General features: G+C 30.7%; 1 protein-coding gene across 1 annotated transcript in view; it reads left to right on the top strand.

The window, feature by feature from the left end:
* Positions 1 to 16,877, top strand: part of LOC107438313 (5-hydroxytryptamine receptor 1) — a 112,210-nt gene extending 95,333 nt beyond the window's left edge. The window contains exon 2 of the mRNA XM_016050573.4: positions 15,474 to 16,877. Within this exon, the coding sequence (XP_015906059.1) occupies positions 15,474 to 16,738 (1,265 nt within the window). The 3' untranslated portion in view covers positions 16,739 to 16,877. The remainder of the gene's footprint in view (positions 1 to 15,473) is intronic.
* The last annotated feature ends 3,105 nt before the right edge of the window (positions 16,878 to 19,982 follow it).

The following is a 19,982-nucleotide window of genomic DNA, read 5'->3' as shown; positions in this document are numbered from 1 at the left end:
CAAAGGTATATATATATATATATATATATATATATATATATATATATATATATATATATATATATATATATATATATATATATATATATATATATATATATATATATATATATATATATATATATATATATATATATATATATATATATATATATATATATATATATATATATATATATATATATATATATATATATATATATATATATATATATATATATAAGTTCAAAATGAAGAATAAAACAAAAAAAATTATAGACATATAAAAAGAAAGGGGGGGGGATAATAAGTAAAAAATAACAAATAATAGTTTATATATATAAATATATAAAAAAAAAGGAAAAGAAAAAAAATTAAATTTTATTAAAAGAATTGAAAAAAAAAAGATATAATCTTTTCTTTAGCTCACACGATTATATCCGCAAAACAGAGTGCTTTCTTTTTTTATATGTCTATAATTTTTCTTTGTTTTATTCTTCATTTTGAACTTATCTAATGAGTTCTGTTTACTTGCAGCTTAAGCGCAATAAATGAAACTCATTGTTTTTCTTAACTTTCTTCGTGTTTTCTTGTATTTATTTATGTATTATATATATATATATATATATATATATATATATATATATATATATATATATATATATATATATATATATATATATATATATATATATATATATATATATATATATATATATATATATATATATATATATATAGGTTTTATACAAATTAGCCATATAAATAGAAGAAAGACCACTACTTAAAAAAAAACTGAACAGAGAAGGAGAAAGAAATATAAGTTCAAGCGATTGATAACAGATCTATGAAAGAAGATTCACTTCAGAACTTGTATATTAAACATCCGGTCAGCCAGAACCCGAAATTTCTAAGAATCTTTTATTACTTTTGATAACCGTCTAGTTTTTGTTTCGATTCCACGATCAATGCGGAAATTACCAGTTTTTTTTCCCTTCCTTTTCATCCAGAAATTACACCGTGTTCTTCAATCATTCAAAATCTCTCTCGGGATCAATTGATCGTGAAAAGTAGTTTTTGATGAAGCTCTATGAATCATTAAATGCTTCGACTACACCATTAGACTTCGGTGTGTGTGTCTCTTTTTATCTAGAATGAGGGGGAAAAAATGCTTCACTTGTAGGAATTATTTTTGTTGCCTACAGGGTAGTTGTGATACTTCGTGATTGAATTAATAAAGGAAACTTTTTTGTACTTTGCGAGTAAGAAGATTATGGAACGACTCGGTAATTAAATTTTATTACTAAAAGAAAAAAAATTGTGTTAAACATCAGGAAAAGGGTACGGTGAGAGTCATAAAAAATCAGGCTAAAATAAGCAATAATAAAAGCAGCACAACGAGATCAATTAAAAAAGCAGACGACATTTGTGGTATTTTTTAAGTTGACTTTTTGGAATTTTTTTTTAGTTGATCTCTAGGAATTTTTTTTAGTTCAGTAGAATTTCCAAAAGGATTGCGCTGAATCCGTTTCGGGAAAAAATAAGCAACTTTAGTTTTGAAATTAGGCTACGCGTTACGGTATAAAAGAGAGAGGAACTTAGATTAGAATTATATCAACAACCAAAGTTTTTTCTGCAACTTCATTAGTTTCGATGTCACAGAAAATCTTCTGAACTGATAGGATTGTCAGAATATATTTTTAGTTAGAAGTGGTTGCGCGCCCCCATTGGCCAGCAGTGCTAGACTAGGTCCATGACGTTATACACCCTCAAAAAATCTGCTAAATCCTGTTTGGTGAGCCCCAGGCACGCGAGGATGTAGTGAGGCGAATCCTGGTCTGAAGAACAGTTGGTACAAATTTCAAAGTTATTGGATCCTTCCGAAAATTTCATTGATTTAAGGTGACCACTGCGAAAGCGGGCAGAAATAGTTTGTTCCTGTCTATTAAAACCTTGGGCCAGGGAGCCTCCAGTCGAGAACACTGATACCATGCGGTGCTTTGGGGGGACATTCCGAGTGGTCTTGTTTTTGTGTTTTATTTTTGAGAAGATTTCCAAAAAAGGTGAGGGGGTGCCGACGGCACAGAGGCCTCGCAAGCACCAACGTTAGCCAAAATGTCCGCAATCTCGTTTCCTTCAAGATCGACGTGGGAAGGAATCCACTGCAGATGAATCTGATGCGGAGTGGAGGGCCGTTTTAACTTTTTGAGTATTGACACTCCAGCACTATCTCGCTTTGCCAATTGGTCGAGTTAGAAACTGAAATAGCTTCTTTGATAATTTAAATAATTGTTATTTTTATGAAAACTAGTTCTTCAACTGTAACACAAAAAAGCTTGTAAAAAGCTTACAAGCTTTTATTTAACCTTTGAGCAACATCCTCAGAGAACAACCACAATACTGAAAAATGTCATCAAAAAAACTTTATAAATGAGCTGTAAGAAATAAATATAACTAGATCAGAAAACATACCATAGATTTAACAGCAATTGTCTTAAAATAATTGACGGTTCGCATCGAAATATTTGGATGGGTTACTTTTGCTTATAAAAATAACTCAGCTGAATCTAGTTATTGCATAAAAGTGGGTGGTTTATAAAAATTAACATGCAGTAAATTTATTTTTATTTTTTAAAAAAAATGATTTTAAAATACACCTGTTTGTACCTTTTATGTGAATGCATGTGCGTCAATGTACCCACATTCTTAGAAATGTTAAATAATGTTGAATAATAATATTGTTTAAATCCATAATTTTTTAACGTGTAAGACATAAATTTTTGTTACTTAAATAACTAGGCTGATTTTGTTTGTACGTATGAACTTAATAAACTAGTACTGGGTTCTCTTAACACTTTATAAATTAGTGCGAATGTTAAATTACTAAATTTCATTAATTTTTTAATTGCCTTTAAAATTGGTTTTGTAGATCAGATTCTAGTTTTTATTTTTTATAAAAACGTTTGCTTGTTAAAACATTCTTAAAAATGTTAGAATGTGCTTCACCGAAATAGGGAACCATAATGGGGTAATTGACTCTTTTTTCAATTACTTCAAATGAAACCACGATGCCAATGTTATGGTTGAACGTGGGATTGATTTTCCTGTGACTGTATATTCTTTTATAGTATATTTCAGTTAAAAACTCAAACAAAAGCACTCCCTTGATAAAATATTTAGTTCGTCACTGAATTTCTGCCTAAATTTAGCGGCTCTGTGATACTAGTATATTGAAAATTTTATAATTTATAACTTCCTATTTTACAACAAGTGCTTAACTGTTATTCATTAACGATTTGGTAACTGATAAGATAAATTATCCAATCCAAGACGCCAGTTAAGTTTTATAGAGAAAATTGTTTTCAAAAAGAAAAAAATTACGAAAGTACATATTTGGGGAAAATAATTTGTTGGGTGCTTTAAAACAAACATAAGTTCTGTATGTAAATCTACAATATTATACAAGCAGAGCTTTTTTTTTATGTGGGGGAGGGTATATTTTGCTTAAATGTCTTAATTCTTCCCAATATTTTTAAGCAAAACCTGCATCAGACCCAAAAAGAAACTGTAACAAAATATTTTTAAACAATGCGCATTTCATTGTTTTTGTTGACTTACAAAATGTTCTATTTCATTTTACTGCAAAAGTTCGAAAAATATAAGCAATTCTTTAATGAATCAAAACATTTTAAATCAAATTTTATGTTTTTTTCACTGTATATTTTATTGTTCTATCTAACTTTACCTTAAATTTTGCAAATATTTATTTTGTAAATAAAGACATTGAACCAGTGATAGAGCGTGCGCTTGAAAATACAAGAAATTGTGAACAAAAGATAGCAAAACTAAATCAAAAGTGATTTATAATAGTGCACATTTCTACTTACTTAATTTTTAATTAATATTTTTTACTATAAAAAATTTTCACTACAGATGAATAATGCTAACATAAGGTGGTAGTTACGAATGAGTAGTTTAATTCGAAAATTGAATAAGAATGGAATAAATTTCTACCCTTTTTTTATTTTTAGGCTCATATTTCGTCTTTAACTAAAATAAAACTTCAAATTAAAGAAGTGGAATTCTTGTTTGGATTCACGATTTTCCGCTTTTTTATAATAATATCACTTTTTTAAAATTTTATTTTATCAATTTCTGAATTAATTTTTTTTGTTGTATTTCTGAATATTGAAAAATAACGATTCGACCAAAACTTTCCAATCACAGGCATTTTTAAATTTATAAAAACTAATCTAACTCAAAATTTATTCGATTGAGAAAAATTGAGACTGATAATTTAAATTTTCCAAGGGTTCTTTTTAGGGGCGCACTCAGAAATACATTTTTGGAAATTTATAATTTTTTTTTTTGTTAATTAAACTGAGGTTTCTATGAGTAGTTGTCCCACAGTGGACTGATCGTTAAGAAACGGTTCCCAGTAGATCACTGAAGTCGAGCATCACTGGCTGCTGTCAGTGTGCGGGCTTGTGACCACTTGGATCAGTCAGCGTAGGCACCGAGGGTGTGCGGTATTGGTCCTCGTTAAACTGTTCTACCGTAATGTGCTCGACTTCGCGAGTAGGTCGTCGGGCTACCGAAGCGGGGATTCCATTCCTTCTGCAGGGGGATTACGGCATAAGGCGGACCCATACATCCATTCATTCATCCACAGATAGTAATTTTGATCTGAACTAGAGAACGATCAATCTCCATTTCAGTACTCCCAGAGGTATTGATTTGTTCTGGGAACATGTCATACTCTGTGACCCGAGAGATTTAACGTATACCAGTCACCATTGTCACCGTTGACTACACGGGGAGTTTTCGGGCAGTGGGAATCAATTTCATGACCACTTGGACATGGGTCTAACACCCTACCAACCCGGCGATCTCGGCCTCTCGACAAGGTCTTCTGTTGTTTTCTGGCTTTAAAAAAAATGCTATCTTATTCACTCTGGTGTATTTTTCTCGGGTTTGTACGACTTTCCATAGACGAGAGTTTAACCAGGAGCTCAGAGATGTTATCTGCCAATACCACGCATGTAATTATGTTTCATTCAGGAAGCATGTTTAAATGAAATTATGAAGTCGAAACAATCTAAAATATAAACAACTAACGTCCCTTCTCCTTTCGTCAGTGGACCAAGGTAAAATTATTAAAAGTTGACCGGTCTTCGACGCAAAAGGAAGGCTGGAGAGCACTGATTTAGAGATCAGAAGCACATATGGGAAACATTATTTTTTACCATTTATTTCAATTAATAAAAAAATTGTTTGGCTTTTACGAAATGTGTTGGTTTAAAGGATTTAATACTTCTCTAAACCATTCATTTTATTTGTTTCTAAAGAAAATAATTTAAAACCGACACCTTTTACCATATATATATAAAAACAATTAGACTATAACTAATCGCTGTTTAGTTCTTTTCGATGAATTCTAATTTAGCTATATAAGAAGAGTGAGATCGAAAGCAATTACTGGAGACGAGAAATGATCATTCAATTATTCTACCAGAACACTCGAAAACTGTTTCGATTCTCATTAGAGGTGTGTGAAATTCTAGGCGACACCATTTTTACGGATAAAATATCTCCTTGAGAAGAAAAGCTTCGAAAGAAATTGAGAAAATACAATTAAAAAATCATTAGTGTCTGACTGCATTGGAATTGAGTTAGATGGACGGATCACATTGATTTATGGTTGCGGTAGTAATTATGCGCATTCATTTTCATGGAACTGATTTCAGGCGATAAGAAAATTGGTACGATTTCTTCTTGTTCTGACAATGTTCTAATTCTTTTTTGTTAAAGTTCGATCGGAAAAAATACTCTTTAAAATGTAATACACTCGGATAACTTTTTGTTATAAAAATGAAACAACCAAAGTGTCAAATATCTCTTAAAAATGAATCTGGAATTTATCATAATATAAGGAAATAGATTGGTTTGTAATAACTCAGACAATATATTTCGAGTAGACAAAAAAGAAAAAACGTCAACAGAAATTGCTTTAATGCTAATATATACTCTATAGCATCAAAATGACAGCAGCAACATTAATATAACTTAATAAAAAGAAAATAATATTAAATTGTAAACAACAAATTAATAATTTATAATAATAAAAGATACTCTGCTGCATTTTTGTGAGAAAAAAAAAGTTGCAAAATGTCAAGAATTATCTTTCGATAATTAGTTTTTTTTTTATTTATAATAATATTTTATGCTCTAGATTATAAAATCACTAATTAGATTTTATAATCTATATATATAGAAGATTTTAAAATCAATATATATAGAAGATTTTATAATTTATATACATGTATAGAAGATTTTGCAATCTATATATATAGAATATTTTATAATCTATAATTTTGCGTATATGTCCGTAATAAGTCTGGAAAAGTTAGTGCATGAGTCTGTAATATCTCCGGGACCCTTTATGGTATGGGTTTTGAAGTTTGGACTGCGGGCTCAAATGAAGAATTCTAAGCCCTAATTTTGCCGAATCATTCAAAACTTTTTATAAGTGAGTTCGTAAAGTAATGTTTAAAAAATGAATTCTCCTCATAAACTTGATATTTTTCTGCTAAAATTTATACTGCATTTGAACATTTAAAATTTGTCTATCATTTGAACAGTATAAAATTTATGCTGTTCAAATGATTCAGTTATCCATAACAAATAACTGGCTTTAGAATTCTTCTTAAATATTAAAATAAAAATATATATTATTACTATTGTCTGATAAATAAATATATTCCACAATTTTTTTATATTCAGGAATTGATTAGAGGGAAATCGTGATCGTTTCATATACACCTGATGTTTATTAGCTGATTCATACTTATGCTTCAATGTTTTCTTAATCGAAAACTTAAAAGAAGCCTAACAACAGCTACGGTGGTCGTTAAGACGAAACACAATAAAAAGCTTTAAGGAAACAACAACACAAAAACCTTTCGGAGAAACATCTCAAGTGAATATAGAATCGTAATAATATTCTTTTTGAGATATCAGAGATCGACATTAAAAATAATTGTCTATTCTTTAAGGAATATTCAATTTTAATATTATTATAATGTTAATGTTATATATATATATATATATATATAATTTAAAAACATAGAGAAAGCAAGAGAGAAAAATAAAGATTATTAAAAAGAGACTTATTTTATGAGTACTATTTACTTGAAATTTATGCGCTGTAAGTAAAACTTATTAATGTTCTTAATTTTCTTCGCTTTTCTTTTTATATTTTAAAAATATACTCAAAAATTTAAAATTTTTTATAAATTTTATTTAAAAATATAAAAATTTGGGGAAACAAAATAAGGAAAAATATAATCTAGTCATCAGCTCACACGATTATATCCTCAAAAAAGAGTGCTTTCTAATATTGTATTAATATAGTCAAAGCAAAATATATCAATACAATAGTGTGAGGAAAACCAAAAAAAAAATGAAAATGAAAATAGAACAAATTAAGATAAGAAAAGCAAAATAAAAAAAATTAAGCAAAAGAAAAACGCAAAATAAAACAAATCAAGCAAAAAATAGAAAATACAAGTTCAAGAAAGGACAGAATGAAACACAAATGTAATACATAAAGCGAATTCATATGTATATCCACTTTAATATGTACGACAACTTAAAATAAATAAAATATTTAAATAATTTAAAATATTTTCGTAACAAGCTTGACAGTTTACAAAATATTTAAGTAGAAGTGGAAATAGAGGATGATGGGTTCATTTTATGGTTAAATTATTTGTTTATGCTACAGTGTTGCAAAACCCTATTTTTTCGAATATAATCCCGTGAGCTGAAGCCTCTTTTCGTTATTATTGCTTTTAATTCTGGTTGATTTTTATTTTTCTTAAATATTTAATACTAAAATTTTTCTTAATTGCAGCTAATAAAGGTATATATATATATATTGTCCTTTTTTCCGGTTTTTTGTTATTTTTATTTTATTTATTATTTTTCCCTTGTTTTCTCTACATTTTGAACTTATATATATATAATTACATATATATATATATATATATATATATATATATATATATATACAGTCAATTCGCTATAACTCGAATATTACTATAACTCGATTTTTTATGAGGTCCCGACCCTTTTATCTTCAATTTCATGTTAATTATTCTCGATTACTCGAATTTTACTTCCTTTAACTCGATTTGTTTGGATCTTTTAAAGCAAGAAAAAAAAACCTAGGAGCTGATATCTTGCCCCTTCCTTTGCAACACACACACAATGTCTTTCGCACTCTTCATGGAGAAGCTAAAGCTGTCCCTCTTGAAGTATGTGAACAGTGGTTAAATGAAACGTTACCAAATTTACTTCAAGGATACAGTTAAAATGATGTTTTCAATATTGATGAAATGGGTTTATTTTTTAAATGTCTTCCAAATAAGACTATGATGTTTAAGGATGAAAACTGTTCAGGGGGTAAAATGAGCAAGGAACGTTTGACTGTCCTAGTTAGAGGACAGTCAAGAAACCTAGGATGACATCAGTTTTATTTCAAGACTATGTAAGAAAACTGGATCGGAAATTCTTCGCTAATAAAAGAAAAGTGATACTCTTTATGGATAAATGCACAGCGCATAGTGATCTACCTAATTTGAAAGCAGTAAACTTGCAATTTCTCCCGCCAAACACAACAGCAAAGTTACAGCCGATGGACCAGGATATCAGAAAGTGCTTCAAACAGTCTTATTGTAAATGGCTTGTCAGAAAAATGATCTTAAATATTGTAAGCATTTAGAAGATTTGTAATTAATAAGCATTAATTAAATAATCCGACAATATTTTGAAAGTCCAAAACCGAAACTAACGGTAAGTCGAACTTCCGATATGTCGAAGTTTTTCGTCAGTCCTATCAGATTCGAGTTATCGCGAATTCACTGTATATATATATATATATAAATATATATATATATATATATATATATATGTAATATAGAATTTCTCATGTGAGTCTTTCTATATTAACTGATGAGCTTAAAACTTATGTTTCTTATCAAGTTTAAGATGTAGAAGTCGGTCTCTCACAAAGAGCCATAAAAAGTCAAGATGAACCAGATAAGACCAGATAAAAGATTATTTTCAGAAGTTAAGGGCAATAATTCGTAGATAAAGTACGCATTAAGATAGTCCCAAAAACTTCCCACCGTCAGAGGGGCGATATCCTTTTAGCGAATCAAAATCTTTAAATTTGTTTTCCTTTTTTTCGAATTTTTTTCCCCGGATTTTTATTATTATTATTATTCTTTTTCCCTTTCTTCACTGTTCTGTAATTTTTTCCATGTTTTCTCTACATTTTGAACTCATTATATGAGTACTTGCAGCTTATGCTCAGTAAATAAAACTTATTGTTTTTATTAATTTTCTTCATTTTCTTCTTGTACTTATTTATTAGGCTATATACTATATGTCATCTTGTGAAATCTTCAAAAAAAAATTCTTAATGATAGGAAAGTAACATATTAATTGTTTACTCTAAATAGGAGAGTTTTTAACTGAAATAAATCCAGAAAACATGCTACAATTAAGAGATACAAGGTCAAAAACCCAACCCCATTTTAGTGATATGTTACAAATGAGTGACTCGCCTTTCCTTTAGTTCTGTTTTATAATAAAAATAATAAAATAATAAGGATAAATGGAAGAAGCAAAGATAATGAGAAAACTTTTCATTTTTTTATTTTTTTTAATAGTTATATGTATATTTTTGTCTTTTTTTTTGTTTTTTTTTTTTTGTTAATGGAGTTACAAAAAATTTGTAATGAGAATTCAAATCGAAGCTCTTTCACGTAAGTCTTTAATTTTTAAGAGGAAAATTGTGGTCAAAGTTATCTGAAATTTAATTTATTACACATTGATAATACCGATAAAAACCGAAGAATAACTTTGGTTTCCACTTTATGATTGAAAAATTCTTCCTGATTATTTTTCTGTACGATATAAATATTATTATTTTATAAATTAGTGAAAATTTTGAACTGTAAAGAATTTTGTATCTTTTTATTCAGTAATAATAACAAAGTAAAAATTTCATAATAGCATTTATATATGTCATTTTTGAATCAATAATTATTAAAGTAAAAATTCTTATTATCTATGCTTAGTGTATTTCTGAAAGGACGGTTCTTTTGTCCTTTCTTTTCAAAACATAAAAGAAGTGTTAAAAAAATATCTCATTATTGATTTTTTTTCTTTGCAGAAGCAAGATAATTTTGTCTATCATGATATATTAACAGCAAACAAGTTTATGGTTGAATGTATATATGTTACGGCCAATGTGAATAGTTGGCTAATTATTAATACTCACCAGCCAATATTAATAATAGCCAAATAAGCCGGTTAACGCGAATAGTTTAAGCGAATGTATAACATTAACCGGTTATTATTAATAATAACCAATGAAATTTGATCAATGTTTATTTTTCGTCCCTTTATGTGGGATATTTCCGTAACATGATCAGCCAGGCCAACTACAATCGCCAAGGCACTAAATTTATTTTAAACTGGAAAAATTAAAAAAAAAAAAAACATGTAGATGTTTGCCCGGGGACGACTACGAGTTATACCCTTCAAATCGGCCCCTTTCTATGATTTTTAAAAAAAAGTTTTTACTTGCGGGCCACTGCCCGGAAGATTGGCGATTATTCTGACGCGCATCACGATACGGAGATCAGAAATCTCTGCTTTTTATTTCTCACTTTGACCAAAAGAACCGTCTATTATTAATTTTGACTGTTTAGTATTAAAAATTACCGGATTTATCATTTTAATCGTAATGCGTATACAAAGAGGCACACCCATGTCTCAATGCTATATGAATCGTTCAATCCACTGACCATTGAACCATTGACTAAACTTCATTGGTTTTTATTAATAATAACAAGTTAAAAAGAATAATTTGCGATGCTACTCACTCTGGCCAAAGGAAGATGTTATTATTAATATTTTCCGGTTAGTATTAATAATTACAGGATTTATTGCTTTAACCGTAACATACACATATACGCTTGGAATTTATATTCAAATCAAAAATCTAAAAAGTGAGGTGAGGAAAAAAAAATTCCCACTGCCAATTTTTATGTAGGTAGTTTTCATGTATGCATACCATCCAAAATTTACGATGGTCGGAAGTATTTTCACTCTCAAACGCAAATAGAATTTTATTTTTCAAATGAATCACGAACAATTGTCTATCAGACCATTTGTATAACTGTTTAAATTACTTATATGTAGTGGTGGGCTAAAGTTTTATAATTCAAATTTGATAAAATATTTATTCATAACTCTGCTACCACAGGAAATAAACATTTTTCGAAACTATGGAAATCTCCTATAGTAGTGGATGGGTATTTACATAAACTATTTTTCGTGACAGGGCATAACTGAGTTAATAGTTACATTATCTTCTTCTGTTTTCTCAAATTTTAATAATTTCTTAACATTGCTTAGCGTATTAAAGTTAATAAAAATAAGTGTATTAACCCATCATTACATAACTGGTATAAGCCAAATTGGATGCATCCAATTCGATGGCAAATCCAGAATTGCGAGGATATAGCATAACGCATAGTGTCCTTCTGTCCCTTTAAAATACCCAATTTTCATCCATCCTTTAGGGCAGTGGTCTCCAATCCCCTGGCTGCGGACCGGTTCATGGTTCGAGTGGTACCGGCCCACGCAAAGAATTATTTCCATTTTATTTACTGCGGTTTATTTTTTTCGGGTTTGTCCGAGAGTTTAACGGGAAGTCTTTCACTGAGAGTCACCTGAAGCCGCACCAATACCACGCACGTAATAGTATTTTATTTTGAAGCATGTTTAAATACGATTAAATTAAAATTATTAAATCAAAACAATCATAATTATAAACAATTAATGTCCCTCCTTCAGCAGGCCACGATATTATTATTAAATAATGGCCGATCCGCTGTCAAAAGGTTAGGGAGCACTGCTTGTGGACATATTATTTTATTTTTGGGTATTTGTGGACATATCATGACGGGTCTGTCTCCAGTTAATACAAATCCACTTGTAGATTAATGTTGATGCAGTCACACTTTGAAACTCAGAAATAATTATGTGTTCTGAATTTGTCTACATTATTAAAATATAGTTTCGTCTATGCACTCAACTAATATGCAATATTTTGTGATATTCTTTAACACCTAAAATGCATGATCTAAAAAAACCGTATAAAGGTATTATGGATGTTACTTTACACCAATGAATCAATTTTATTTCTTTAGTTCAACATTACCTTGGGAAATTTACGTATACTGTAAGATTTATACTATTCCTGAAAATTATTTTAAAGTTATTATTTTACAGCAATTGCAAAAAAAAAAAAAAAAAAAAAAAGAGTGGTGTTTATTGCACATGTTTCACCGTGAGCCAAAAAAGAAACACTCTGAATAGCCTTTGAACTAAACATCGTATTTTCACGCACTAAAACTCGATTTTAATAGTTTAGAGGCCTAACGCTAATTATGCTAATTAATTTGTGTATGTGATAATTTTAGATACGAAATCAAATACAACGAATTCCATAGCTTCCATCTAGAAAGTATGGTCGGTCAGGAGAGAGGTAGAAAATTAGGATGAATGCATGATCTAAAAATTTGATTGATTTTTTGCGTATTTTACTAAATCTCGAACAAAAATTTTAAATTGGAAAGCTTTTTTATACAAACTAGTTTTAAGACAATTAGTCAAAATCATTCGACAATCATTAAGACAATTACTCAAAATCAATTTGGAGTTTCACTAAAAGTAGATCGATTGGGATTCCTTCCATAAAAAAAAAACAATTGAGAACCACTGGTATATTTTATTAATTATTTATTTGTGTAATTTAGATTCATATTAGTAGGTCGATTGTGCAATATTAAACAGCTGAAAACAATAAAGAGCCATTGTCTTATTTAATTAATTATTTATTTCATTTAGGTTAAAAGTATTTTATCGAATGTGCAGGTTTCGGTGGCCAAGAACAACTCGAACCGATTGTTTTATTAAATTATATTTTATTATTTATTTATGTAATTTAGATTAATGTTAGTAGGTTGATTGTGTAGTGTTTCATAGTCTAGAATAATCAAAAACCTCTGACAAACTTAATTAATTATTTATTTATGTAATTTTGATCTTATACGAACTTTTAATATCTCACTAAATTTAAAACTTCATTGGGATCATAAGAAACAGTTTGAAATACAATCCAAATAATATATATTTCAGAGAAATAAGCGAAAGGATTTTCGAACACGAAAATAAAAATTCAATTTAAACGATATGTACGAGACAAACTAAAAATCAGCTCTCTTTATCTGAACCAACAACCGATTCAATAACTTTGTCCCATCTCCGTTTCTAAGAATAGTTTAATAAAAATCACACTTTCAGTGGCTGTCGTCCAATTCTTTGAATAAGCGAATTTCATCTACTTCGAACACATCTGTTCAATCTTTTGGACTGAAGCCATCACAGAAACTCAAAAATATTTTAGATATTTCTATTTACTTCTTTTTCCGTTCAATAGCAGAATCTACCTTTTAGAATTGGCTTTATTATTTCGAAGAAATTCTGAGAAATTATCTCCTAAAGTTTATTTCTTTCGGCGAAAACTTTATTTTCTGTTGCCATTCGGCAAAGACCAAGAGGAAAAATTATATTTAATTGCGAAAAACTGTTCTGAATATCAGAATTTAATTTCGTATATATATATTTTTTTGTCAAACATCTAAGATTGTTTGAATAAAATTAAATGCGTGATTAAAAAAGAAAAAAAATCATATTTTGTTAAGGTAAGTAGGTGGGTACTTTATTCACGTCGCACTAGATCTGCACAATGGGCTATTGGCGACGGTTAGTTGAACATACCTGAGAATGATTCGAAGACATGCCATCGCAATTGTGAACCTTTGAAGAGGGGATGGCTCCCCTGCTTTGGTAGCACGACGACCTGCGCGCGAAGTCGAGTAATTTACGGTAGAACAGTTTAACAAGAACCGATACCACGCATTCTCGATTCCTACACTGGCTGATCAAAGTGGTCACTCACTTACTAACTGTAGCCAGCTATGCTTGACTTTGGTGTTCTACTGGGAACCGTGTGTTTACAATCAGTCTACTGTGAATTTATTATTATTATTTATTTTTTTTGTAAATTGGTAAAAAACTCCATGTGAAATTTTATTTAAAACTATTTGTTTCCCAGATATAGCTACGAAAAGGAATCAAATAGTCTTTTTTCTTTACAACAAAATGTTTTTTTGCGGTACTTTCTCTTCGATCTTCCTCATTGATCCAGAGAATTTATTAACCAAATTGATATAAACTGAGCACTTGATACTTTGCCTTGAAAGGAATGGTGAACAGAATTTATTAAACTGTTATGCATTGAACAGAGCACTTTCCTCCCAAAGAGACGATCAAATTAGCACATCAATTCCTACACTGATGAATTTACCTTTACTAATGCGAGTTTATTTTGATCCTTGATCCAGAAGTCCCAAGATCCAAAAGTGTCTTGTCCTGAATTGTGTTCCAAATTACGTGGTGACAGATTTAGATATTAATGCAGTCACAGCCCTTATAGGAATCGGCTGTAAATGGTCTTAAGATTTATTTTACACACACACTTAAATATAAGTGGAGTGTATGATATCATAAAGAGGAGTGTATGATATAGTCATACTCTCCTCTCTATGATCTTTGACTTATCAAATCTTTTTAGACGTTTGACTTATCAAATATAGTTAATTTGATAAGTCAACCTTCAGTGAATTCATGGAATCTAATAAATTAATTAAACCAAGATCTTTCATCAGAACGACGTGATTGACGCATGTCCTTTTGGGATAAATAAAGAATCAGCATCATGGAACACCTGACATAATCATTTAATCGCACATCACTCGTTTTGTTATTTTTCCCAAATATTATATTAACTTCTAAGGGATCAAGGTTTGACTGTGCAGGGCAAAATTGATACAAAAATAAATAAAAAAATATCATTTGCTGGTTTGTAACAATTCAAGCTCCATTGAGAATCCAAAAAAAAAAGATAGAGGGTACTAGACAGATGTAAAGTAACAACTGAGTATTATTTTTGAGAAATTTTTCTAATTAGTTTTTGTTATTTCATAATCACGTTTTCTTATGGAATTTAAAACATCAATGTTAATTACGAACATCGTTATACATACTTCTTTTATTCTATAAAACACTGAAAAAGCATAAAATTTTAAAATGTAATAGAGTTCCTAAAAATGTAGTGAAAGCAAGAGTTCCTAAAAATATAGTAAAAGCAAGAATTCCTAAAAATATAGTAAAAATATTTTCGTTTGTAAGTTTTGAAATGTTTAAAAAAAAATCGTGAATTTTCGTATAAAATATTAAAATGACCATCATGACAACTTTACTAATTCAGACTTCTTTTTCACTTGCAGGTATTATGATTGTAGTTACAGCCATTGGAAACATGCTAGTGTGTCTTTCAGTTTGTCTGGTGCGCAAGCTGCGACGAGCTTCGAATTTTTTACTAGTGTCCTTAGCAGTGTCCGACTTGTGTGTGGCTCTACTAGTGATGCCCATAGCGCTGCATTATGAGCTAGTGGGTGACTGGAAGCTGGGTGCTACAATATGCAACATGTGGGTTGCTTTTGATATCACCTGCTGTACGGCGTCCATCCTCAACCTGTGTATGATTTCCGTTGACCGCTACCTCGCCATCACTAAACCTCTTACATACGGAGTACGTCGCCGTTCTAGACGAACATACCTTAGCATAGGACTCACCTGGATCATGTCCACTTTGGTGAGTGTCCCACCTCTTCTTGTTCTGGGCAACGAGCACGGCACAGAAATGAGCCCAACTTGTGATGTGAGTCAAAATTTTGGCTACCAACTTTACGCCACTCTTAGTTCTTTTTATATACCCATGCTAGTCATGGTTTTTATGTATTGTAAGATATACTTGGCCGCCAAAAGGGTGGTCGAGTCAGATCGAAAAGGACGGCAGGCCGCCCAAAGGTACTTATCAAACAGCAGCAGTACTGGACCGTACTCTTCAGTTTGGGATTCCAAGCCAGAAAAACTAAACGTTTTTGTGCAGCTGAAAACCCAAGAGCTAAACAATCATCGTCGCCATTCTTCTGTGGATGTTGGCGACGGTAATAGTACGAAAATGTGCACACTAGAGGCTTACAAAGTTGGCGACAGAGCAGTGACTGCTGTTTGCAAACCGAAAATCTCTGTTATTGTGAAAGATCGCAAAGCGTCCATTACTTTAGGGATTATAATGACTGCATTTGTTGTTTGTTGGCTTCCTTTCTTCGTCGTTGCACTCTTACGATCGTTGTTCACTAATCTTTGGGTCCCCCACTCAGTTCGTAGCCTTGTGCTGTGGCTTGGTTACGCGAATTCTATGCTCAACCCAATAATATACGTAACATTTCACCAAGATTTTAGAAAGTCTTTCAAGGAAATGTTGTGTTTCAGATGCCATCTAGTGAATGAAACTTTCCGCGAAGAAGCTTACAGAGACCAATATGGTGAGACCCCTCTGTGCTCTGGACCACCCCAGACAACATGGCCAAATGCCAGTTGCAAATCTTTCATTTCTACAGCACGCCGCACATCAATATGCAGTTCATCTCGCAAGCTCGATTGTTGTGGAACCAATAATAAACAAATACAGAATACATTCATGTAAAAAAAAAAGTATTTTGTGTCAAAATGTGTGCTATTTTACGAATTTCCCAGATTCCCTTCTTGGAATTGGAAGCAAAATTGTGATAAATTTTATCCAACTGTGTAAAAATGAAAAAATAAAAAAATCTGTACTATTTCTATAAGTAAGTCTGACTGTTATTATTTTTATGAATCATTCAAATTGCCTTGAAGTTAAACAGAGTATCTAAAAGATTAAAATATTATTGAAATGAGGAGCTTCGAGCAATGTACTGATAAGAGCGGGGTTTATACAAATGTCATTTTCTTACAGTAAATTGTTCCTTAAAGTTTTCAGCCTGGTAATTATCATGTTACCAAAATTTCTGATAAATGGTTTTCGTAGTTTTCCTCCCCATTTATCACAGCAATGGCTGGCCGATACGAATTCTGCACCCAGTACTCACCGTCCACAGTGCAGACGCAAATATCCTCAGTGGTAGACGGATCATGGGTTAGAGTCCTCTTGCCGTCAGGCTAACCAAGGGAGGTTTCCTTCCATGTAACACATATGCGAGTTAGTTCCATCAAAAGTCCTCCACGAGGGATACTTGATCCAGGAGTTCCCTTGTTTTCTGGATTGAGTTCAAAATTACAAGGCTAAGCAGTTGAACATTGATAGTTGCAAACCCAAAATTAGGATGGCTGTTCATCGACGGTTATAAATAAAAATGGTCTTCGTGAATCGTGGTGGCTCACCGGATGGAGCGTTCGCCTTCCTATGAAGTAAATTGGGTTCGAATCCTAACAATGGCTGGAATGATACAAATTTCGAATCCGGCTCACACCAACCACAGTGCTGACGTAAAATACCATCCGTGGTAGACGGATTATGGGAAAGAATAACTTTTCCGTCAGGCTAACCGAGGGAGGTTTTCATGGATTTCCCTTACATGCAACTCAAATGCGGGTTAGTTCTATCAAAAAGTCCTCCACGAAGACTAATTTATCTAAATGTAATCTTTCTAGCTTAAAACTGTGAATTTCGTTATTCAGAGTACACTAATTATACCATATTTTTTTTCCTCACTAACGATCATATCATCAGTGCATGCTGAGTGTCGACATTTGTCATTGAAAATGATAAATACTGATATCTAACAACTATGTGAGTGATGATATTCGTAAGAACTTATGTGGACATTCAGTATCGAATGAACGTCGATATGTAATGCAAGTTAAGAAAAAAATATTATCCTTAAGGAGAGAACCTGTTTGCATGCCAAATGGATGCTAAGCTCCAAGCGCGAACATACATCAACATCGTCAACTCTTGAAATGACGCTGCACAACCTATTTTTTTTTTCGATCTTAAATCAAGTTAGATGAGGAAACTAAATCTTATTGAAAAAAAATTGTTTCGTTAATAAGAATTGATAAAAATGATGTCTAAAAATATAACTAATATACGTCTTTCGATTCGCATTTAAAGAAACTGATGAAATAATAATAAATATTGTTTCTCACAAATGATTTTTTTTCCTGCGAAACAAAGTAAAAAAAATTCTATACCTCTTATTTGATTTGTTAAGAGCGTGTCTGCATAAGACGTGCCATTTTTAGCGGTCCAATCAAATTCAATGCTCTTGCAACGTTATACAGCTATTTCTTTTTCAAAAACGGAAGTTCTCCCTATTTATGGAAAGAATTCCAGCAAGACTATGAAATTATAACCCTTTATAAATAACTGTATGATAAATATGGTATACAAATTAAACTTCTGTCCGACCAGACTAAATTTTAAAAGCTTTTATATTGTTTTGATCGCATATTTATATAATTTTATAATGAAATAAAACGGAACTATATGCTGTCGCGGATGATTACATAAATCCTATGCCGCAAATGTCTTTTCTTAACTTGCAACGGAGTGTAATTTTAAAAATTTACATTAACATATTATGGAGTACAAGAATCATACAAGCGATTAAATGTCAAAGTGACCGGATATATTCTGCTATTGGTACAAAAATGGCATCACTACTTTTGAAAAGAGAGATGGTACGATGGCATTGACGCGATCTTGAAAATTTGCCTTTAAACAAGTTAATTTATTTTTTATTTCTATTTAATAATCTATTATGGATTTTATTACAGTCTCAAGATATATAACTAAATTAATTTTCGCATGTGTTTCTCAGCTTAATATTGAAGAGAAAAATTAATTTAAATTAAACAAATAGCTGTTCAATAAAAAACAATAATGCAATTTACTGAATATTAAGAAGGCACTGATGGCAATAAAAATAGTAACAGTAATACTAGGGTAAAGTTTTTATATGACCTAGTAAGTAATAAATGTAAATACAAAGAGTGTGTATAGTATTTTGTTTTTCTTTTCTGTCACAAATGTTACAATGTATATTGAATATGACTAAATAAATATTTCTTTAAATTATTCAAATTGTTCGAAATAAAAAGCCATTTTATTAAGCGTTAGCCATGTTTTTTTCTTTTTTTTTTTTTTAAATTTAACGATAGATGATTCAATTTTCACATATTTTAAGTATATTTACAATTGACACAATTTTGTGATAATTTCCATTAGAGTCAAAAGTAATGGAAATAAAACTCAATACTGGTATTAATTAAACATTTACAAGAATTAGAGCCCCTGACAAGAATGAAATAAATCCGCAGCACACATGAAAACGAAATCTGTATCCAAAGTTAAGTAAATGCCACCCGATACGTATCGTCTCCCTTCGCACTCGTGGTGATGTCATTTTCAACCAATAGCGTGATCCGGCAAGTTTGAAATTTAATCGCTCATGGAATCATCTTTTCAGATAGACATTATCTCCATACACAGTTATCATATGTACTCAATCCTGAAGGGCGGATTTCAATTTTTGACATTTTTTAAAGCAAAACCAAATAATTATAGTAATTTAGTTCGAACAGACAGTGAAACTTTCTTAACACGCAGGGCTGATCTGTGATGGCTGTTCTTAGCATATATGTTCGAATAATTTTTTTGAACGAATTAATAACTATGTTATTAATTCGTTATTATGAATTAATAACAAGTCGTAACCTAAATAGGGAGGGGATGCTGAATGATGATTTCCAGCAAAATACTATCAGAAATTTTTTTTATTATTATTTTTATTATTACCACTGAACTAATGGACTACATTTTATTAATTTTAATCCCTTATTTCATGTACTCTGCTCGAATAATGATGGATTAACGTTCGGAAGAATTTTCATTTTCTACAATTGTT

The sequence above is a fragment of the Parasteatoda tepidariorum genome, chromosome 6, assembly GCF_982258835.1.
Source record: "Parasteatoda tepidariorum strain Cologne lab strain chromosome 6, Ptep-v5.0, whole genome shotgun sequence".
Classification (NCBI taxonomy): Eukaryota; Metazoa; Arthropoda; class Arachnida; order Araneae; family Theridiidae; genus Parasteatoda; species Parasteatoda tepidariorum.
Note: the sequence above shows the minus strand (reverse complement) of the source record. Positions and strands in the feature narration are given on the sequence as shown.